The sequence below is a fragment of the Anabrus simplex genome, chromosome 11, assembly GCF_040414725.1.
Source record: "Anabrus simplex isolate iqAnaSimp1 chromosome 11, ASM4041472v1, whole genome shotgun sequence".
Lineage (NCBI taxonomy): Eukaryota > Metazoa > Arthropoda > Insecta > Orthoptera > Tettigoniidae > Anabrus > Anabrus simplex.
This window is the reverse complement of record NC_090275.1, coordinates 55165908-55190430: the sequence shown is the minus strand read 5'-3', so window position 1 is coordinate 55190430 and position 24523 is coordinate 55165908. Positions and strand designations below refer to the sequence as shown.

Sequence of the window (24523 nt, the reverse complement as noted above, 5' to 3'; positions counted from 1 at the left end):
CCTGGGTAATATTTACCTTTTCCTTTGCAGGGACGCATTAATTGCTGTTGATTTTGAGAGATGTGTTAGCTTGTTCACACTGGAGCCGTAAACATGTACGATCCCCGATTTTACATGAAGAAATGTTTGTAAATGACGATCTTCCGATTTTAGGTTAGGAAATTTTCGTATAGAGTATAGTTATATAAAGTAATGAAAATCATGTGAATTTGGTAAATTAGGATGTAACAGAATAATATTATAAGAAGAATTAGTAGTTAAGTAATACAGAACAAGTATATAATTTAGTTTGTATAAATTTTAATTTGAGTAAGAGAACCTAGCGGCGATGATTGTGCAACATGGGAAGCTAGTGACTATATCGTTGAAGACGGTCATAATTTTTGCAACAGCTGGCTTAGAAACGCGGATTACAGTGGGGATACGTATGCTGAAGACACTAACATCAATGTGGATGAACGTGCAAGATCGCTATTTGCTTTGTACTGGGTTCAAAATCACTGTAACTATATACTTTGTCTACATCATCATTGTCCGAATTGTTAGATATATCATCCAGACTATCTGCACTAAATCTTTTAGTGTTCGATTTACTCGTAACGACTTAAAAAAGGAAAGGAAACTCACAGTTCTGCACACTTACATAAACAATCCGTGCGCGAGAAAGACAATGACTTTGTCACCCTACAAAGCACTTTGACGTACCCATATGGGGTCGCGCCAAAACAGGAATTGAGGAATGGAAGGTGGACTATGCACATACTTAAATAGACGACAAGCAGATGGCAGGAAGAGACTTTATACAGCTTCGAAACACATACTTACTGCGCACCCAAATGGGTTCGCACAGTTTTCGAGTTAGAACGAATGCACGACCCCATATGGGGACGTGAAGTTCAAAAACTTGACTACTCTCACGTACCCAAATGGGGTCGCATGGCACTCAACGTGTTAACGTTAAGTGCTCACGCTCTAAATTCCTCTTCTGCCTTGAATCTTCCTTAGCAAATTTCGGACATCTTTTTCATAGGTTCTTAAGGCAATGCATCTGTGAAAATCCTAAAATCTACAGTTTTCATCCTATCACCTTAGAATTTTGATCATTTAATGTTAGTATCGGCATGATACAGCGTACAAAGTTTAAAGTTTCTATCAATAACAGTTTTTGAGATATTCATAATTTTATCAATATCTTTTTAAATTTTCGATGTATTTATAAAATGCTCCTCATTCCGAACGGCTCAACAGATCTGGCGTAAAATTTAATCTTGGTTTTAAAAGACCAATATAAAAGAAGTGATGTGTGGGTTTTGAGAAATTTTAATTACACTAAAAGGAACAAATTATTTCACATAGGCTTAACTTTTTAAATATATTTTATGATGATCATGATGAGAAAAAACTAGATTGCCACTGAACTATTGCACGTATTTTAAAATTTGCACATCAGTTTATGTTGTGTCTGAAACTATCCTAAAAGTTTCAAGTAGATTGATTGAAAACTGTGGCAGGAGGAGCATTTTGAATCTTGAAAAGTGCTGGAAAATAAATTCAGAGGAAAAAGAGATTGAAATTTTAGAGATGAACATTAGTCCAGTACCTGAATCTAGTTGACTTAAAACTCCCCAGCACCATATGTTGGACCCTCTGCTGCCTTCTTCCTGGCCTCACTAGCAGTTTTGAGAGTTTTAGTTTCCTTCGGCCTGTTTTGAACCCTTGTCACCCAGACACTCCACTGTGGTCAGTTCTACACTTGTCCCTCATTACACTAATTTTCTGTCCTGAGGTGCTAACTTTAACACCCCTAACACTAGCTTTTAGTTTCTCACTTGCTTCACCACCCATGTTGAATTCAGCAATTGCTGATGTTACAGCAATCTCCAGTTCTTTATTTGACATAAACCCTTCCTTCAGATACTTAGCCCAAATTACATTATGCATTCCCCGGGCACAATATTTGGTGTGGGAATTTTAACTTCCCCTACTTGATCTTGTAAACTAGTACTTACATTCTTATTCCTGTTAGAATGGCATTTTTTCACTTTATCCAACACTTTACTAGGTCGTTTCTTCCGGCGATGACAAGTCGCAATTCTTCTGCCCATTATGTACACTGATAATAACACAACCTCACAAATCCTAACCTCAAAAACTAACCTGCTTTCACTAAGTAGATACTGTTATTGTTTATGGATCATTTATAATACACTTATTACAAATGTAACATTTAAGAAATTGCAGAAAAGCAGAGTAGGCCTAAAACACGAATGATAAACACAAAACGTGAGATCACAACTCTTTGTTTACATTCAACACATGGACAAGCTCCATTACAAGTGCCAATTACACTTGATATATCGATAGTCTATCAGAATAGCCAACATAAAGACCCACAGCAACAACATTTCTTACATTCAACCCGCACGCTCAATTCAAAATCTTCGAAAAACAAAAGATATTCATGAGAATAGTGTCGATGGGCGGCAACGCCCACTTGCGCCGGGTCATTTAAATGGCCGCTAAGGGCTTTAAATGGCTGATATTTAAATAAAACAAAGCTCAGAAAGAAAGTACAAGGTATAAACATCATGAGAACGTAAAAAACTAAAAATGGATTTTTTTCACAATTTTCACCAAATTACACCGATACATTGCCTTAATGTCTCATCATAACCAAAATGAATAGAAATAAATATTAGAGAATTTTAACACGTTAGAGACAGCCATATTTAAATTGCTACAATCCAGGATTATTGATCGGTTTAGAAATTTTTTCAGTGCTACGGGAAGCAATGATAGTGATAACTTATTGGAAAGAGCACGCTTCCTTCTACACAGAAATGAGTTTTAATTATCATAATAGCGCAGCAATTTTTAAATATAGATTTACAGTCTGCGCCAAAATATGCAGTACTGGAAATTGTTAGTCTTATTGTCATTACCTTACTTATCAAGATGATAGTGTAAATATTCAAAATGTGCTCCATTGAGCTGTAGGCAGTGTTCATAATGATCATGCAGATTTTCCAACATATTCTGGAGCCTAGGTTGCTGCAGAGTCTCGAAGAATGAGACGATCTTCTAGCGTAATGCAGGCACAGTTTTGGGTGAGTCTGGACATTAGAAAATTTTCTCCTTTAACATTCCCCACACGTAAGCATCAGGTGGTGTGAGATCGGGGGAATGTGATGGGTAGGGGAACTCAGCCCCGCGGGAATTACTAATCCTGGAAAGTTTTCTTGCAGCATAACGATAGTCTGTCCAGCGGTGTGGCAAGTCGCCCCATTTTGTTGGAACCACTGTCTATTCATCTGCATGTTCCTGGCACGACAAAACCTTCTTAGATCCTGAATAAATGGCCTGATCACCATGTTCCTATAGCACTTCTGGTTAACAGTAAGAGATGCACCATCATCATTCTCTATGAAATATGGACCTAGCACACCATTTCCTGACACTGCGCACCAAATCGTCATACGCACACTATGTAGTTTTCTAGACTATAGTGTCTGGCCTCTCGAAACCAAGAAAGCAAGTTGTTTGGCTATTGATAAAACCGTCCAAGTGAATGTGACTTTCGTCGGAGAACCACACGTTGAAAAAGAAATCCGGATCCTCGTACACCATGGCCAAAAATCGTGCACGATATTCCACCCTGACGTGCCTATCGTGCTCCGCCAATCGTTGCCCAACCTGTATTCATTACGGAAATCCACCTGTGTCTTTAAATAATCATCTTAGTGGCATAGGGCTGATGTTTAATTTCAGTGCTGTTCACCGAAGACTTTGCTTTGGAGACTGCAGCACCTGATTGAGGACACGTCCATGATTTTCATTTGTGGACACAGTTATGGCCTACCAGACCTTCCCTTGCGTTGAGACAATACACTACCTGTACGACGAAATTTTTTAACAATAGATAGCATAACTGTGTTGCAAGGTGGTGGCTTATTGAAGTGTTCACGATATTGTTCCACCACTAACTTTAAATAAACTTAACCATGATAGGTTAATATTGTGTTTGGTCCGTATTGACTAGTCTGAATGTATAATGTAACTATTTATAATAGTTTATTTGAATCCGCCTTGATCAATACACTCATAAAATGAAAATTAAACTATTTATTAAACCAAACATGTTTCGGGAAATCTCAACCATTCCCTTCCTCAGTGGTCAGTTCAAAGAACAAAACATTATCACACAATCTCTTGTTTTACAATTTAAAGAAGTATTGTCCTAATACACCATACCAAAGAGTAAAAAGAATTATTATAAAAATGATCAATACATAAAATTTTGGTTGAACTGAATGAGAAAACTATATAAATTTAGGATCTTCAAGTTTTTCTTTTCTTCTTTTTGCTCCTTAAATGATCATATGCTAGTCTGTACAGTGGGTTATCTTCTGCACTTCTCTCATTTAAATTTGATTCAAAATTATTTTTTTGTGTAAGGTAAATTTCTAAATTTTCCAAAACATTAATTTTCCCTTTTTGGCCGAATGTAATACATGTCATTGGAAATGTTTGTAAATTTATGATTCATTTCAATCATATGTTCTCCCATTGCCGAATATCTTTTATGTTTAACTGCATTAACATGTTCTTTGTACCTTATAGCCAAACTTCTACCAGACTGTCCTATGTATCCTTGTTTACATGTTTGGCATGTTAATTTGTAAATTCCTGATTTATTAAATATACATTTATTCTGTCTTTTCTGAATTGAAAGTTATCTTATTAGTATTATTATCCATTTTATATGTGACATTGGTGTTCTTTTTCCTGAAAATTTTTGCCAGTTGATAAGAATGCTTATTTCGAAAAGTTAGAACTGCAAATTTCTTTTTCTCGACGAAAATTTTCAACTTTAACGGCAAATGTCCAGCATATAAATATAAAAAGGCTGAAAACTACAGTCGCAACAGTTTTTTCGAACAGGGAATTGTAATTATTTGATGCTACACGAAAGATTATAATGTGTACATACTGTAATGTTCCCATTAAGTGGAAACGAAAAAAAGTGTGAGATAAATACTGCATGGAATCAGAAATGCACAAAATGAAGAAGAATGAAGCAAATTAACATTTTCAGTGGTAAATTACAATCGGTGATACTCTACACATTGCAAAGAAGTTGAAAACTGACAGGGGACAATTTGTAATAAACTCAACAGAAGCATTCATGCAAGCCAACATTCCTCCAGAAAAAAGTGGATAATCCTGGCATAAGGAAGTGGATGAATATAAAATGTAAGATAAATACTGTCTGTATTGAAAAATATGACTGTATTAGCAGGCTTATTGTAAATACACAGTCTGGTTGAGTAGTAATAATATTGTTTTTACATACCACTAACTACTTTTATGGTTTTCGGAGATGCCGGAATGTTGTCCCGCAGGAGTTTTCACGTGTCTGTAATAATGGTGACATGGGGCACCAGACTGAGCCAGGATCGAAGCTGCCGACTTGGGCTCAGATAGCCTGCATGTTAACTGTCTGAACTACCTCATCCCCAACTGGGGAGTACTAGCATATCCATGAACATCTTCCAGGGCTTGATGACCATGCAAAATGCAGTGAAAGCGCATCTGGTGAAGAGAAGGAAGACTAGTGAAGTTTTAGGAGGTTTTATAGAAGATCACAGTAAATTTGCATCCAAGTGTTCGCAAGCCTTATAGTTTTCTGACTTCTAATGTGGTGAGCGATACTCTCTGACTCGCACAACTTTGCATCATGATAATGTGGAAACCATGCTTAATTTGTAATTTGGAGACAAGTAATTCAACACGTAAAAAAAAAAAAAAAAAAAACCACAAACCTTAGGCTTTGTATAAATTCATATTACAGGGCAGATCACCTAACTTCATTTCGAGGTTTCGGTGATTTATATATTTATTTGTATAACATTTTGTGCACTTAGTTGTTCTAAGTTTTTTCATGTTTTACGTCGCACCGACACATATAGGTCTTATAGCGACAGTGTCTTAAGAAAGGCCTAGGAGTGGGAAGGAAGTGTCCGTAGCCTTAAGGTACAGCCCCATCATTCGTCTGGTGTGAAAATGGAAAACCACGGAAAATCATCTTTAGGGCTGCAGGCAGTGGGTTTTGAACCCACTGGGTGGTATGAATAAACATGAGTATTTAGTATATACTCAACGTGTCTGAGTATATACTCCACTTCATAAAAATCAAGTTAATGAGAATGTAATTAAATGAAACAAGCCTATCCAGCATCCATGTGTTTTTACTTCTATGAATATCTTAAAAGACGATGTAACTTCATCTCAGTTGTTCTTCGATTATACAGGAGCAAATTTAAGAAGCCAGCATGAATTCCTTGACCAACAACTGAATAATTTCCATCCCTATCAACTTTTTAATGCTACACGGCGCACTGGTCTTTAATTGTAAATAAACGACGTGACTTCGGCTCAGTGGTTCTTCAATTGGATACCAATATCTCAAAGGAGCCAGCATATTCCAGCATCTCAAGGATTCCTTTCTATAACATCTTTTTAATATGCACTGAACTTCTTATGAACCTCTTTCAGAGAGTTATTTTTTAACATAGTGCTGCACAATATCTCGCATGGTATGTACTTTTACGAAACCTTACGTGTCTTTACATTGTTTAATTTCTTCGATATTTTGTGTTTTAATTTTTCTTTTGTCTGACGACGACCTAGTTCTAGGTCGAAACTAGTCCCTAATCATTTATGTAATTTAAACTATTTACATTATGTATCGAAAAGTTGGACCCAAATAATACATTAATTTACTCTATTGTAATGAGAATGTACTCGCTAACTGCGTATATACTCATTTCATGGAGGTGGTATAGTATAAACTCACAATTATAACAGCCTGATGGTAGATTCTCATTTGTTGTATGACTAAGAGTGCATTCTCAGATTGATGAGTATAATCTTAGTCTTAGTCTGTAGGGCTGATATGTGTCTAAAGTATGAGCTTTTACTGATTTATTGCTCTTTAAAGTATTATGTAAATGGCTGAGTTTATTTGTAATGTTTGAACTGTGTCCAGGAGGGGCCTGGGCATGTGACTTCTAAGAATCTTAAGTCAGTATCATTTTTAAAAATTGAATTTATTTGAACAAGAAAAACGAGAAGTGCTAATTAGAAAATAGTCTTAAAAATGCATTTAACTATAAGGTCACCCTCGATTTCATTGTAGCATAGAGGACTTGATACCCAACAAAAACTGAATAAACTACTTATTGAGGTTATGAACGGTACTTTGTGACTAAAGCTGCAGTGTGAATTGCATTTCCTCAAAATAATACAAAACTTACCCAACCAGAGCGGGAGAAAGTATAATTATCCAGCAGCAACGGCTGCTCTTGGCTGCACTCGTTAGGTCTAGATATTGGGGTGGTGAGTCCGTAAACAAGAAAGGTAATAAATGTATTTTCCTTCTGGAATCTTTATGGTCATCCAGAATGCCAGGCAGATATTTCATTTGGAACATTCAGTATATAGACCTATACATAAGATACAAATTTTTTTACTCTCCCTTTCACATTAGATCTATTTATCTATCGAGTGATTTTGCTACGTGGTTTGGGTGACATATTAGTTAAATCCTGGATTCAGGATATAGGGGTTCGATCCCAACTGTCGGCATCTCAGTAGATGGTTTTCTGTGGCTTATTTTCTCGTTTGGTTAATCCTGGGGCTGTACCTTGATTAAGGCCACTTTCCTATCCCATACCTGCCAACCCTTCCGATTTATCCGGAAACTTTCCGGTTTTTAACTCATTTGCCAATTTATTTTTACTTCTTCCCATTTTTGTCCAATATAACCTTTAGTACGGCCAATACTCTTCCCTTACGACGAAGGATAAATTCTTATGTGCTTGTGCAATTTACGAAACCTCATTTTCAAGCGTATTTATTTGATGCTTTATTTCGTAAGTGTTTTGTCCATTGCCTTCGTGTATCGTGTTTCCCGCTCACCATAGCTGCGTGTGCACTTTATACAGCTGGGGATTCGGGGCGGCAATCGTCCTGCAAGCAAGAGAGGCTAGCGTGCGCTAGCGACTCAGTTAATCGGGATGAAAGAATGAGTTTTTATTGTGTTTTTCGCGTGCTATTAACATAATTTCTGTGGGTAGTTTCGTCAGAGTTGTCGGCCACGTGGTTTTTCTTTCATTTCTATGTCCCCCCGCTGTCGATGTCGTATGATGTAATGGTACATATTGAATTGTTTTGTATGTGGTAGTTTCGCGTATTTAAGTACATAATTTTAATGAGTTGAATGTTTTTAAGGGGGTTGTATGGGTGACAGTTTCTGGTATTTTCTTTTCTCGTTATGGCCAAAAAATATAACAAACGTTATCTCCAAGTATTCAGAGATATCTATAAATTTCCGTTCATGTTACCGTCTGATAAGGGAAACTACCTATTTTCTCGCGTAATTAACGCACTTGCATAATTTACGTATACCAATATTTTTGGGTCCAAATTGGAGAAAAAGAAATGTTCTTGTATTTGACGCGCCCACAACTTCGGACATCCATCACGCAGCTCCGCATGCTTTTCGAAATAAAGATGTCAACTACTGGCTTCCTATTGCGAAAATGGGCATTCCAAATACAGGGCAACGTGCTGTTATTAGCCGGCAGGAAATCCCACTGCACTAGATTTACGAGTATTTCGGGTACGGGACATTCTGTGATCTCAAAATTGTTTATCAGTCCACAGTATTCGAGTAGTATTGCATCATACAAACTCGCAGTGATCAGTTACACCGAAACATACGGGAATAGGGCAGCGGGCAGCAAGTATTCAGTGTCCAAATGAAACGTGCATTACCGTGGTAACAGAAGTGCACTTCAAGCAGCCAACAAGTCTCGCAAAGCATTTCACGGACCAACATACGGCAAGTTTCCGCATGTAGAAGAGGATCTGCTTAAACACAGTACATGATTTTGTTACGCAACGTTGGATAAGTCGTTTCTCACGAAATGCCGCATTTTAAGGAATGATAAATAGCCGCTGTATGTGGAATCGGTGTCTGTGATTTGTAGGTTAGCCGAGGCTTGGTTAATTTTATGAAGGGAAGTGGACTTTACCTTCGATGACGAACAACATTATGCCAAAAAATGACTAATGGTTTCAACCATTTTCATCGCTTTGTGATTGAGAAGCATAGAGTGAAGGAATATTTGATCTCCCTTATAGGAACCGCAGGTCAGATGCCAGTCAGTTTCCATATGCCACAAAGTCGGAACAATCGGTTGGAAAGGAACAAAGTTTTATTGTACACTCTACCGGAAGCAAAAAAACGATGTACTGTAATGCTTGCTGTAACTGCTGATGGGAGAAAGCCTGCACTTCACATTGTTCTAAAACGAAAAACAATGTCTAAAGCAAAATTTCCGCGAGTGACCTACGTTCGTATTCAAGAAAAAGGATGGACACGTCACTCGTACAAGATTGGATACGAACGGTTTGGGGTAATGTAGCAGGGTCCCTCCTTCGATGCCTGGCCCTTCTCGTGTTGGAAAGTTTTCTTTTTTTGCCGGTATGTCATTGATATGACATTACATGAATTGTACGTTTCTTAGTTCATGTTTATTTCACTTCAGGTCGTATTGTCAGCTCATGATGGTAAGAATATTTTCCAGTGTCGGTACTTCAAACCCACGTGTATAACTTGCCTGATGTACCCTATTTTACTTTTCAGAAGAAAATCTAAAAAAATCTTACGTCGGAATTTAACGCCAAATAACGATAACCGCAAGTGAGTTGAACCAGTTGTGTTTATATTATATTTGATGTATCTTTTAAATGTAAATGAATTGTTGATAATTTGTAAATTTCTGAATTCCTTGAATAATTTACACATCCGAAGTTTTCTCCTGTATTTTTCGTCAAAAAAGTGTGCTAATTACGCGAGAAAATATGGTATTATGCATTTTGTTGCATGTGTCGGTGTGACAATATGATTATTCATGTGTGTCATGAATGAGAATGATTTGGTACATTTTTCTTGTAACCATTTTCATGTTTTCTTAGTTTAACATTTTAAATTTAATGGTCAATTCGCATTGTAACTGTAGATATGTATGCCTTTTATCCTGACCTTTTTTTTTACCCAGACTGTAGTGGAATATATGTGGTGATATCCAAGAATTAAAAAATTTCCTAATTTTGGTTTCTAAGAGTTGACAGGTATGCTATCCCATGTTCGCCAAAAGACCTATTATGTCGGTGCTATGGAAAACAAATAATAAATATAATTTATTTATTCTTTCGTTCCTCCTGCACATTACTTGTAATTTGGTTTGAGTTAGGCCTAATCTCAAAACCTCAGGCATTTCCTTCCGAGATTTATTAAAATTATGATAAGTATAGCCTACAAGAAGAAAGGTACCGGTAATGAAAGTATTAACATTCACGTGTGGTTAAAGCCACAGATTTTTTTCACTCTAATTTTAGTGTTATTTATCATTTGTGTCATCGTGCGTGTTTCTACATTCTGCCCACGTATGGCTTGTATTTTAGTTTAAATGACTTCAAAGCTTTGGATATTATGCTAATGAGAAAACAGTATGAAACTCTTAACGTACCGTACCGTAGACTACATGCTTTAAAATTGCATTTTTTATCACACACACGCGTTTTCGTATTTATCTTTCACGTTATCGCACACTTTTCTACCTTCTCTTATAATTTGTTTTAAACGGGCTCTGGAGCGTCTGACCTTAAGTACAGAAAAGAATATTCCCGAAAAATGTTATTGGCAGAATATTTGCCATTGCTATGAGTAAAATACAACTTGGTGTGCATGCAGATGGTACGGAAATGGAATCTCATTAGTTGAGATTATGTATGATGACAAACTTGCATAGCGTGAGTACCTACTGAATTTCAAATGATCCACATGGCGGTGCGCTTGAGTACCTACTACATGGAAGGAGAACCTTCTTATTCTTACCAAATGGAGTACGTACTACTTTGGCTGAGAATATACTCCTAAGTGCTCATACTCATGAGTATATACTTTAAGTTAGAACTCAGGTTTTATTCATACCATTCACTATCTCCCGAATACTGGATACTGGCCACACTTAGGTGACTGCAGTTATCAAGCTCGGTGTTCTAAGATTTAATAACAGGGATACGTTATAAGAGTACTCTCTAAAACCCCTTATCACAAAATTGGTTGAATTTATTACTTACTATAAGGAAGATATCACCAGGAACATCGATCAGTATGACAATTCATTTCACAAAATACCTACTGAAATAATGTTGGGTTTGACACCAAAATCAACAGTTTTATTTCACCAAAAGATAAAACCCTTAGCGACAAGAGATTCAGTTAATTATTTTAACCATAATGGTTAATTGTCTTAGGTCTATTCATGATAATATTTGTAATGATAATATCTTAGGTCTGATCAATAATTAGGAAAAGTCCTTGCAGCTCAGTATCCCACAATAAAAATAGCAGTTAAAATATAGTTTGGGAAATGTGAAGCGGTCAAACTGCTCTGGCAGTTCTAATGTTTGTAGAGAGGACACTTTTCTCATATATATCCCATTAAAACCATTACTGCTACCGTAATTACTATTAGCATAAGATTATGTTTTTCTCTTTCTTTTGTAGGACAATCCAGATGAACTTTCTGAAGCAGAGAAAGCCTTTGATGTCCAGTTCAAACAATGGGAAGAGCAGTTCAATAAATGGAAGGAACAAAATATTAACCATCCTGACAAGGTAAGTGAGCATGTGTCTGTTTGAAACCACTTTCAATCCTCTGTGTATTCATAGGGAAAAGGAGAATGCTACAGAGTAGTTTCATAGAACAGCCTTAGCAAAGGAGCAGGAGGTGAGAGTTCTGATTTTGCTAGGGTAGTTTTTTCTCTATTTGTCGTTATTATGTACTCCTGGTACTTTTATTCAAGATAATTTTTAACCAGATGGCATTTTGTTCATTTCTTCATTAAAAATCACCAATGTAATTTTTATGCCTTTTAATGGCCATCTATTTTCCCTATATAAATATGTGTGCAATTCAATTGAATTTTCACGACCGTATTGTAATCGAATGGCCAACCAGACACCAGTGGGTTCGGATCCCACTAGTGTCTGGTTGGCCATTTTTGTTCTGTACTTAACATCTCTTCAACACGTACTAAATGTACGTAACACGACCTAATAGGTTGAAAGTAGGTTTCGATGTGTGCAATTCCTTTTCCTATACCCCCTCTAGGAACATCATGATCTTGAGGTCTGTGTGGGAGGGGCGTGTGGGCTTGTTGATCCTGAGGGTTATGCCAGCTCAGGTTTATCCGTTCTGGAATGGCCTTGGTGTAGAGCCAGGCTAACAAAGTGTGAGAGTTGCCTGCGAGGTGTCCTTGGTCTTATTTCTTCATTTCTATTTCTACCTTCCTATCTTATCTGTAAATTTCATTTCTCTTGCTGTTTAGCTATCCTCTCTGCCTCGGGTAGTGTAAGTTTGTATGGAGGTTTAACGCTCCCCCAATTGCAAGTTTTGGGTTGTGGCAAGGTGATACATGGTTACTGGGAGAGTAGTTGCTAGCAGCCTGCTCCAGATACCAAATGGAGATGTAGCAAACTGCGGACACGCTTACCTTGGCATTTGGGGCTCTGCTGAGTGCTGACTGAATATATCCCTAGCTACTCGTGTGACCATGCATGGAATCTGGTCTTTTTTGGTGTTAACTCATTTAAGGCTGCTTTCCTTCAAATGACGTCTTTTAAAGGTAAGAAAAGAAGGTGCACTCTTGTAACTCTCGACAGTGAAAGTAATAACCGGCTCCAGTCAGTTATTGGGTCTTCCAGGATTGACGGCCAGATCTTTTTAAGTAAAAGACTTTTCGTAAATCTTTCTCTCTATCATAGAGTTTATCCCAAAATGTGGGTTTTGCTACAACTCATCCATTTCTTCCTATTGCTTGACATCTTCAAGTTTTGAACTAACGTCATGCATTTCGGCCTTGATATTGTCAGTCCACCGCTTTAAAGTCCTTCCACGTGGTTGTAATTCCTCCCGGATCAACTTGGAGAGCTGTTTTAGCAACTGAGCCGTGCTTCCGTCACTTTCTCCACAATTGGAGCGATGCCAAATCTTCGTCAGACATCTGCATATTTTATGTGGTCGTATTGATTCAGTCCACGAGTCCATCGAAGCATCTTCTTTCCATTGTATGAAGAGTCTGCTCACGCTGTTTTGTCATGGACGACATTCTGCCCTGTAAATAGCTGCGGGGCGTACCACAATCTTGTAAACTTTTGCCTTTGGATTGTAAGGCATCTTTTCATTACAGAGGACTTAGGTGACTTGTCTCCACTTCAGCCAAGCTGCATTTACCCGCTCTCGGGTATCAAAAGTGGCATCACAGTTCGAAGTGACAACTGACCCTGGGTATTTATAATCTATGGTTTTTTGCAAGTCTTGATTATTGATCCTTATGGTCCCACAAGTTTCGGGGCCACATTCTAGGTATTCGGTTTTCTGGATGTCGAGGCGCAGACCCTTCTCAGCTGATTTGTCGCTCCTAGTTTGTGTCTGGCTTTGGAGTCCAAGCTCATCAGGTGCAGGTCTTCTGATTTGACGCCAGTAGGCGACCTGCGCGTCGAGATGAGGATGAAATGATGATGAAAACAACACATACATCTGGCCCCTGTGCTAGCGAAATTAACAAACGATGGTTAAATTTCCCGACCCTGCTGGGAATCAAACCCGGGACCCCTGTGACCAAAGGCCACCACGCTATCCATTTAGCCATAGAGCCGGACTCTGTACAGAATTACATCTGCAAATGGCCTTATCTCTGATTTCACTTCTTTACACATCATTGATATACAGTGAAACCTCGATTATCCGTTCCCGGAAACTAAGTTTTCCCCGAATATGCGTTCAAATTATGTGGTCCCGCGTATCGCACGAAAGGATGGCTATGGCATACGTATGGATCTTGGCGTTTATGCCCCGTCATCGCGATAATTAGAGCAAGTAATGTATCGGTACTGGAAAAGCGATAGGCGGTGAACTTGCATAACGGACCATCTTAGCATTGCATTCGGAGGTAATGTTTAGAGAATCTCGGAAAATCAAAGAGCAGAGAGTGGCCATAACAATTTTAAGGAGACACGGCGCATTTAGACAGCTCTGCTTGAAGACGGAACTAGTTTCGTCAAATGTTCGCACTTATAAAATGTCCACATTATGTCCGTGGTTAGATGTTTATATTTTAAAATTTTTTTGATCGTACTACCGAGCAGGCAGAAATCGAAACTGCTCCTTAATCGTACGCGATTTTGTTAGCGGGACCAGAACAGATGTTGCACCTTACATTAAAAAAGAAAGCCATGGGAGGTCTTGGGATTGCCTATTACTGTTTAGGTCGTAATGTAAGACTGGGAATTTTATGTTTTATGTTAAAATACCAAAAGCTGCAGTCGTTTTATTTGCGCCCGTTACCGGTAGATTTAAATGGTTTGAATGATTTCCAACTCGTAGTGACGTGCAGCAAGCGCGCTTTCCAGATGACCTCCAGGTCAAGAATAACCGTAATTTCTGAAGTTTTGATGATATTTCTTTTATCTTTCCAATTTGATTGGATTAGTGACGGGCAGAATTGAATATAATGCATTCGAGAACTTTTGAGAATTGATACTTTCGAAACTATGTTTTCGAGTTAAACATAACCTTTAAAAGTTGATGTAGGCCTAATTTACGCGGTAACGGTACAAGATTTCCAGAAACTGACTACCAACAGTACACCGGAGACCAAATTAAAATGAAAGATAAAGAAAAGAAGGGATTTCGCCATCATGTTGGACGCTTTTGTATCTAATGTGCTTTATATTATTAAATGAGAGAACTAAAAACTACTTATGGTCGATTGTCGTTTGGCTTGGCGTTAATAGATTTTTCAAAGAGTTTGGCTAATCAAAGTTGCTGAACTGAAAGAAGTTTTCACGGGAATCTGACGAAGATTCCCCTGTAAAATTGAATATAAACTATCGACATTTTGAACTCGCGTACCGGTAATTAATGCGGTTTCGCGGTCTAACATACCTGCCTCTCATCCAGAGGGCCCGGGTTCGATTCCGACCAGGTCAGGCAGTTTTACCTGGATATAAGTCTGGTTCCAGGTCTACTCAGCCTTCGTGATTACCTGTAATTGAGGTGCTAATGGTGAGATGGCGACCCCAATCTAGAGAGCTAGGAATATCGGCCGAGGGGATTCGTCACACTGACCATGCGTCGCCTCGTAATCTGCAGGTCTTCGGGCTGAGCAGTGGTCGCTCGGCAGGCTAAGTCCGATGGGGGTTGTAGTTTTGTTTGGTTTAGGAATTTTTGTAACATTATAATTGTACACATTTCATTTTTGTGATGTTTAGCCAAATTGTTGATGGTTTTCATTCATTCATTCCCGGATTTTCTGTTTTCCCGCATTGTACGTTTTATTTTCATGGTCCCTCGAAAAACGGAGAATCGAGGTTCCACTGTATGTATGTATATATAAGAAAATATAAGAGGTCCAATAATACTGCCTTGAGGAATTCCTCTCTTAATTATTACAGGGACAGATAAAGCTTCGCGTACTCTAGTTGTCAGAGTTGTATTTTCTAGAAACTTAGCCACGAAATCGGTCACACTTTTGTCAAATCCAGTTGCACTCATTTTTGCAGTAGTCTCTTATGATCTACCCTATCAAATACCTTAGATAGGTCAATCGCGATTCGACCTCCCGAATCCAGGATATCTGCTATATCTTGCTGGAATCCTACAAGTTGAGCATCAGTGGAATAACCTTTCCTAAACCCAAACTGCCTTCTATCAAAGGAGTTATTACCGTATTTACCCGAATAATTCCCGCCGTCGAATAATTCCCGCACCTTCATTTTAGGAAGGCTCATTTTGGAAAAAAAAAATGAAATGAACTAAAATTCCTTACATCGAAAGAGAAACATAGGCATAAACAAACATTTCGTATCACTCCGCGAGGTCCACATGGTCTTGATGCAAATATAAACATGTAAATTTACGGATATAGCCGCTTTGCCTGAGATGAAAAAAATACATTATCACTGCTATAAAATGCATTTTCCATGATAATTAACAAGTAGGCCTACTTTACTGACAGGTTTTTCATTAATCTGAACTTGCAATAGGCTCAATTTCCTGTAGATAGGAAGAATCGTTGTCTCTTGCATCACTAGAATCTTCTCCTAAATTAAATACAAGTTCGTCACACTCCACGTCTAAAACACTTCTCACACGTGGTCTCTTTTTAATGGACAGTAACACGACCGGTGGTGGATAATTCTTTTTGTGCAATGTAAACACTTGAAATAGACACCCTGGCGAAAAATCTGACCCTGTTCCACCTGTCTTTTCTATCCACTACTCCACATTTCCCATTCCTACCTTTTTCCTTCCTGCAAGTTCCACCACACTTCTCACCAACTATTTCCTGTTCCTGATCTTCCCTCGGTTGTCTTACTTGTAGTGACTTGTACGGATTTCTCCCAGGCTCCTGTCCTGCATTCTGATTCTGAATAGAGCCGTTTGCGTGCAATCTCTTTCCCCTTAACTCATTGCGGACCGTGGACGTCGTAAGACGTTTAAGCTTGCTCCTATGCTGTGGGCGGCGTAAGACGTTTAATGTTCCGCACGAAGCAATGCTGTTTATATTCGTCATCTATGCATTCTTACACCTTAGTCTGCATTACTGGTTGTAGCAGGAAGTTGGTTGACCTTTTTGAGATAACCCTCGCGTTGAGTGGGCTCATGTTTATCTTAGCTGTTTTAGCGGGAATATCTCAGCACTTCGTCGCGCGGCAAGATGGTGCTTGAGATTCCAATGCAGTGCGTGTCGTTTTTACCGAGTGTAGTATGAAGGCTTATAAAACGAAGTTCCTTACGGAAGATTAATTATTAGATATTGTTCACAATGATTATTCTGGTGATGAACTTATTCCTGAAATAGACTCAGATAGTGAAAGTGGGAGTGACGAGGAAATTTTGATTCCTGAATCCGATAGGCCTATAGAGAAAAGTGAAGTGCCTGATACATATCATCCTGGTTATTGTCCACCCGTTCCACCATTTACAGAGAATTCAGCTATAAACGTTCAAATAGAAAATAAGCAGGATATTTTGAGTTACGTGAGTATTTTCGTGAATGAAGTTTTTTTATCAGTGTGTGTGAGCAGACCAATCTATATGCGAGTCAAGTGATAAGTGCGTTACCCCGGCCTTTCACAAGGAATTTGATCGTGCAATCGTGGAAACCGATTAGTCCAAAATTCTGATATAAAAATATACTGGACCTAAGACCCTGTTTTTCATACTCCTATATTTTCTAATACAATGTTCCGAATACGCTTCCTTCATATTCTTTCATTTCTTCACTTCGGTGACAGTAATCATTATGCCGAAAATACAGAGAGGCTGTATAAAATTAGACTTATTTTGAAACCTGTGACACCAGATATCACACCCTAAATATTTACTAGAGGTAAGCACAAAGTATAATTTTTCTAACATTTATCGTTTAGGAGTAATTGTAAATTGTATTAACACATTCACGCCCATCATCTGAGCGGTTATTTAAAGGGCTGGCCCAGCTATTCCAGCTGTTAGTGGCAGAGCAAACAACGAATTCTTTTCACAATAAGTTCTAAACTGAACGAGATGTGGAAACAAAATTTTCCACATACCTTAATGAAGTCCTCTAGTATCTCTGTAGGGTGTGGTAGTTAATGTCAGACTTTCCTGGGTGAATGGGAACACTAAACATCCAAAAAATAGCGTGTTTCACTAATAATTTTATTTTAGAAGCACACTTTGCACCTTCTTCAGTGGAACTTGTCTATATTTGATGGTGGAAACTTTAAGAGAATATACTCTTTTTCTCTTCGCATATAACCTAAATGATAGATCCTTGGCCGGTGCTCTTTTTGGCGGCAAAATTGCAGGACGTTGACTTGGAGCTGATGACGTAGATGGAGCTGAGATTTCGGAGAGAGGTGACTGTACTTGTATGTCGGGTTCACGTTTTACCCCGTTTGAGAATTGCCTGGTGTTCCTTTAGATCTTTTGGTACACCCCTATTCGACCGTATTGTTCCACATACGCCAGTGTTTTGTTCCCATAATTGTTTCGCGAGTTCAACGCTATTCGTAATAATTGTCCATATAGACTGTATACCCCTGGCCAAGATAATTTTCAAGCTGCCGTAAAACTGTGCTTTGTAAATTCGCATCACTTGCATCATTTATATTGTCCCTACACGCCGTGGTTATACTTCAGAACGTGATTATACACGCTTGTGCAATCACAAACCAACTACGCAGCTAGTTGTGCGAGCGCTAGGCTACCTTCAGAAACAAAAGAAAGAAAATGCATTGGGAGGGAGAATCGCCGTGGCTATGTGGCTTTCGGTGAGTAGAAACATTCATAAGGGTATTACTTTCATCTCTCTCACACATATTTGTGACCAAAATAGATCCCAGCTGCGTAGGAACAGCTCGAGTTCAAGGTTGCGCTTATCCGGGCTAACTCGGATACGGTCCACAGCATGGTCACGCGCTATAGGCAATAACTCGGATACGGGCGTGAATGTGTTAAGTTATGCCCGTCAAGAGGGCCGGGCATGAAAATGGCTGGTCCAGGCATTCAAGTGTCCCGCTCAGAAGCAGGTGCTGAACGTGTTAAAACATTAGATTACATGTCTTCCACAATTCCCCCCTTTCCTTCCCATCCCTCTTTTACTCCTAATATATCCTGTACATTTTTTTGAGGGAGGCCTACTTCCCTTCCTGTCCTGAGAGATTCCTAATTATCTCCCAACAACTCAAATCCTCCCTCATACTCCTTAATGCCTGGCCACACCCACAGTTCTTACACTTGCACTACTTAGCCATTCTTTACGGAATAATGAAAAGAAAAGGAAAAATAAAATTTATTCTGTGCAAATTAAAAATGAAAGGAGAGAGAATTATGTTGTCTGGAATGTTTCACAAAGATCACCCGACAATAAGGTAATTAATATAGGCTACTACTACACTACAATACTTAGTTTAAAAAAATTTTTTTCCTACATCACCCTAACAGAATGAAAATTGCTGTTAATTATTGAAAACCGAAAGTAATACACAAGAATTACACAATTCTCAGCTTCAGTTAGTTCTACCCTAATTACTACAACATATCACAGATACTCTACTACACAAATATTAAACAGTAATAGAATAAACACACGCATTTCTAAAGATACTATAATACACTACCGTAATTTTATAATACGTTCAGACGTATCCTAATTACAACAGGTTTTTACTAAGCATAAACGGAAATGGAAATTACAATTAAAGTTTGAAATTTACAAGACTACTCAAAATAATAGAATAAGTACTCCAATTTCTAATAAGTTGCTACAATACACTACAATAATTGATAAATTACATTCAGGCGTATCCTAATTACAAAAGGTAATTACTAAGCACAAATAGAAATGAAAATTGCAATTAGCCCTGAAGTTTGAATTTCGCAAGAACTACTCAAGGATTACAAACAGATAATTATTCATTTAGTGCTACTTTATCCTACTATGCTTCAATAGAATTGAAACCTACTGTTTGGTTAAATGCTAAAGTATCAAAAGGGTTATCGTACACAGATATACAAGAATATAACAGTCAAGATGCTATCTAATATACCGTATCTACACTACAATTCTTAACACAATTAGATTCTCATCACCTTTTACATATTGTATTAAATCTTTGATCTCCTCATATATTCTTTCAATTTCTTCATCATCCGCTGAACTAGTAGGCATATAGACCTGCACTATTGTGGTGGGCGTTGGTTTGGTGTCTATCTTGACGACAATAATTCTTTCACTATGCTGGTCGTAGTAGGTTACCCGCTGCCCTATTTTCTTATTCATTATTAAACCAACTCCTGCATTTCCCCTGTTTGATTTCGTGTTGATTATTCGATAGTCGCCTGACCAAAAATCCTGATCTTCCTGCCAACGTACTTCACTTATACCAACTACATCTAACTTTAGCCTATCCATCTCCCTTTTCAGATTCTCTAACCTACCACAACGATTCAAACTTCTAACATTCCACGCTCCGACTCGCAGAATGTCAGTATCCATCTTCCTGATGATCGCCCCCTCTCGTGTAGTCCCCACCCGGAGATCCGAATGGGGGGACTAGTTTACCTCCGGAATATTTTACCCGGGAGGAAGCCATCATCAGTATATCATTCATACAGAGAGAGCTGAATGTCCTCTGGAGGTAGTTACGGCTGTAGCTTCCCGTTGCTTTCAGCCGTGTAGCAGTATCAACACAGCTAAGCCATGTTGAGTATTATTACAAGGCCGTATCAGTCAATCATCTAGACTGCCACCCTTGCAACTACCGAAAGGCTGCTACCCCCCTTTCGATGAACCATTCGTTAGTCTGATCTCTCAACAGATACCCATCCGATATCGTTGCACCTGCGGCTCGGCTATCTGAATCATTGGGACACGCAAGCCTCCCCACCGCGGCAAGGTCACATGGTTCGCAGAGGAAGAATGATATATTAATAAAATGAAATGAAATTCTTTGGGAATAGATCTTAAAGTTATCAAATTCTCATGAAATATTAAATCCTAACATGTTGCCAAGTTCTATCAACATATCAAGTTCTGACATGGTATCAAGTTTTTACATGATACTGAGTTTTAATATTCAAGAATCCAAGAATGCTTCTTTCTGAAAAATGATCGCATAGATTTTTGCTTTTCTTGAGTAAATTCATCATTAAACATATGCAGAATAAGTAATGTTTCATCTCTGTAGCTTTCAGTGGCTGCTTATCATAATATATTAATTAAAAAAGTATTATTAATCATGATTAGACATATTCAAAAAATTCCCTACGAAATATGTAAAATTCTCCAATATAGCTTCAACAAATTTGCAAACAGGTTTTATTTAGGTCGTATCACTTCATAAATTCAATCATTTAGTTGCAAGTATTCAAGGAATACCATAGATGAAACTTCCTAACTCGTTAATAGCGATAAGATATCATTATGAAGACACTAAGAGCATATCTGCCATCAATAATCTGCTGTCTCAGCTTAAATCAGTTTAAATATTAAATAACATGTGAAATTCTCTTTGAAGATGCCATCATATTCTTAACTATAGGTTATTTGAACAACATCATATTTTGGCTTTACATGAAAATGGGTGTATTTAGATCACTTTTTAGAGCTGTTTACAAATATGGTATCAGATTTCCTGTAACATCGACAGTTTTTATGTAATTACGTAATTTTCATTTTTAAAAAAAATTTGCGCGTAACAATGTGCACTGATCAATAAAATATGTACATTAGAGTAATCAAAAACGATCAATTGCTTTAAAATCGATAGCCTGATGTCTATGTTTACAGAGGAACTCTGCAACTGGTTTAGTTTAGTTTGGAAACGTGCTCTAAATAGCTATTTAATACATATTACAAGTGCAATTCAGTCTACAAATGGCGAATTCCTCAAGACGACAGTGTGTAAACAATCCCAACTCCTTTTGTTTCATTTGCGGCTCATTGATTTTGAAATCGAGAAGAGAGAACATAACCTCATTCATAATGAAAGCTTACTTTGCATATTTCAGTGTCAAGTTTGGCGACCAACTTAAAAGGTTTGTGCCGCACAGCGTGTCATACGTGTGTTACGGGGTTAAGAAAATGGACTCAGGGGAAGCAGAAGTCGTTACCTTTTGGAATTCCGATGGTGCGGAGAGAGCAAACAAATCACACCGATGATTGTTATTTTTGTATGGTAAAAGTTGAAGGCCATAACAAGAAAAGTATTTTAAAAGCATTGCATATCCAAACCTGAAATCAGCAATCAGACCTGTACCACATGGTAAGAGATCTGGGTCTCTCAAAGTAGTTGTCACAAATGATGGGTTCTCGTTTAAAGGAGAAAAGACTGCTAGCTCCAGGTACATTTTCTTGGTACCGAACAAGAGAAGAAGAATTTAGTGAGTACTTCACTGAAGAGGGTCCTCTTGTTTACTGTAAGAACATTGAGGGAGTAGTATTAAAATACGGAATTGCATACAACAAGAATGAATGGAGGTTATTTATCGATGGAACCGTAAACAATATCAAATCTGTACTGTTACACATCACCAATAAGTATGGTTCGTTACTTGTACGTATTCTTACGTCTTGAAGGAAAACAATGAAACACTTGCAATGTTATTAATGGCAATTAAGTATTCAGAGCACGAATGGATTGTATGTGGTGATCTAAAAGTTAAAGGAATGCTTCTTGGACAACAGTCAGGTTACACAAAGTATCCATGTTTCCTCTGCCTGTGGGACAGCCGTAGACATGATGCACACTTGGTTAGAAAGGAATGGCCATCTAGAACAACAATGGATCGAGGAGACAAGAATATAATATCATGTTTAGTGAAACGAGAAAAAATCATTCTGCCACCTCACCATATTAAACTAGGGATCATGAAACAGTTCGTAAAGGGATTGAATAAAGATGGTGACTGTTTTAAGTACATCTGTCAGAAATTTTCATTCCTGTCTGATGCAAAACTAAAAGAAGGAATCTTTGTGGGACCACAGATACGGAGCCTTAGGACAGATGAACAATTTGAGGTGTTGATGACCTTTGAGGAAAGATTGGCTTGGATAGGTTTCAAGAACGTGATAAACGGTTTTTTGGGGGAACAGGAAGCACCCGGATTACAAGAAAATCGTAGAAGATATGTTGATGGGAATGAAAAATTTAGGTTGTAATATGAGTGTCAAGCTACATTTCCTTCATAGTCACCTCGACTTTTTCCCTGAAAACTTAGGAGATTTTAGTGAAGAACATGGGAAGCGGTTCCACCAGGACATGAAAGAGATAGAAACATGTTATCAGGGCAGGTGGAATGCTGTGATGTTAGCTGACTATTGTTGGTCTATGAAGAGGGACAATCCGGAGTTACAACACGTCAGACGATCACGAAGATCACACTTCCGCAGCAAAAGGAAGAGAAATGAAAATTGTATCCTGGACTAGCCATTTGTAGAATTTAATTTTATATGTTCACAAACAAGGTAAATAATAAATTGTTTTCTGGATTCTTTTTTAGTTACTTTACTGGTGTTTAATTCCCAAACTTCGCTGTAAGGCATGTTATAGATTAAGTAAATACTTAATTTAAAATTCTGTAAAATCCTTACATGATTCATAAAATTTGATTTCAGATTCATAAACAGGAGGCAAAACTACATTACAATCACCCATCAAAACTAAAAGCTTTGAAAAAATATTCATTTTGTAACTCGGTGTTATTAACCTGTAAGTCTTCTAACAAATTGCCATCAATTCACGTCGCTATTAGCGTCAAATATAACCTAGATCCATAATTGTTACATAAATTAACATTAACTAACCTTACGTGAAATTCTTTCCTCAAACGTCGTCATATTTAACATAATTCCTCAACTAGTATATCCACGAATACATATTATTCATAACATTCACATTTCTTACCTCGTATTTCCATCATCTCTCTACTTCACCGCAAATATAAACATCATTTAATCTATCCAGTGTAACACTCAACTCATAAAATTCCACATCTCAATAAAATTAATATTTTATGGATCAACAACTAACATTCCTGTCAATATGCACTTCTTTTGTTAAGAGTACTAACATATTTAACTTATATTTACTTACATTTGGCAATAAGTCGACATTGTTTATGATCTTGGTAACCTACAATTCAATATGGATCGATTTCACATTTCAAATACATCAGTTCACATTATTTATGGCATAACTCTTTGAAAGTAAGCTGAAAACTGATAGTATAATACTTCATTGGCAAATATAACCTTCCCTACACATGGGCGTGATTATGTGTGTTGGAAGACTACCTAAAATCTTCATTTAAACGTCACTATCAATACACTTGCGTTGAAACTACTCATTGAAGTCACTTCTCGAAGATATATATACCTATCTCTTATAATAACACAATCAACAACTTGCTACTAAATAAAATACAATTAATTTTGAATAAAATTAGTGAAACTTAACTTATTCTGCCTGTGTTTCTGGACTGGGGTAGTTGTTCCTTCGTTCTTCTACAGGACGATCATCTCTGGATTACAGCTGTGCCATCTCCGAGCTGCGGTCACTGGTCTCGAGTTCTCGGGAATATTCGGTTGGATTACCGCCAAATCTTCCTATTTACAAAGCTTTCTTTTATTATCTCTTTGTTTTTAAAGGTAGATTATGACGACGTAACTTCTGCTACTTTAGTTTGAATGATATAAAGGGTGGCTTAAATATAGTCTTTATGATTAAATACTTTAAGTTAGCGCTTTTCCAACGTCTTCTTTAATAAATTTTCATCAATCTCTACTCCTTATTGATTATTCCGCTTAGGATTTTATATGTTTATGAGAAATATAG

General features: G+C 37.7%; 1 protein-coding gene across 8 annotated transcripts in view; it reads left to right on the top strand.

Annotated features, from left to right (window-relative positions):
• Positions 1 to 24523, top strand: part of ZAP3 — a 491484-nt gene that overhangs the window by 98727 nt on the left and 368234 nt on the right. For all 8 annotated transcript variants that reach the window (XM_067155237.2, XM_067155235.2, XM_067155234.2 and 5 more), the window contains one exon: positions 11642 to 11752. In XM_067155237.2, coding sequence (XP_067011338.2) covers positions 11642 to 11752 — 111 coding nt within the window. The remainder of the gene's footprint in view (positions 1 to 11641; positions 11753 to 24523) is intronic.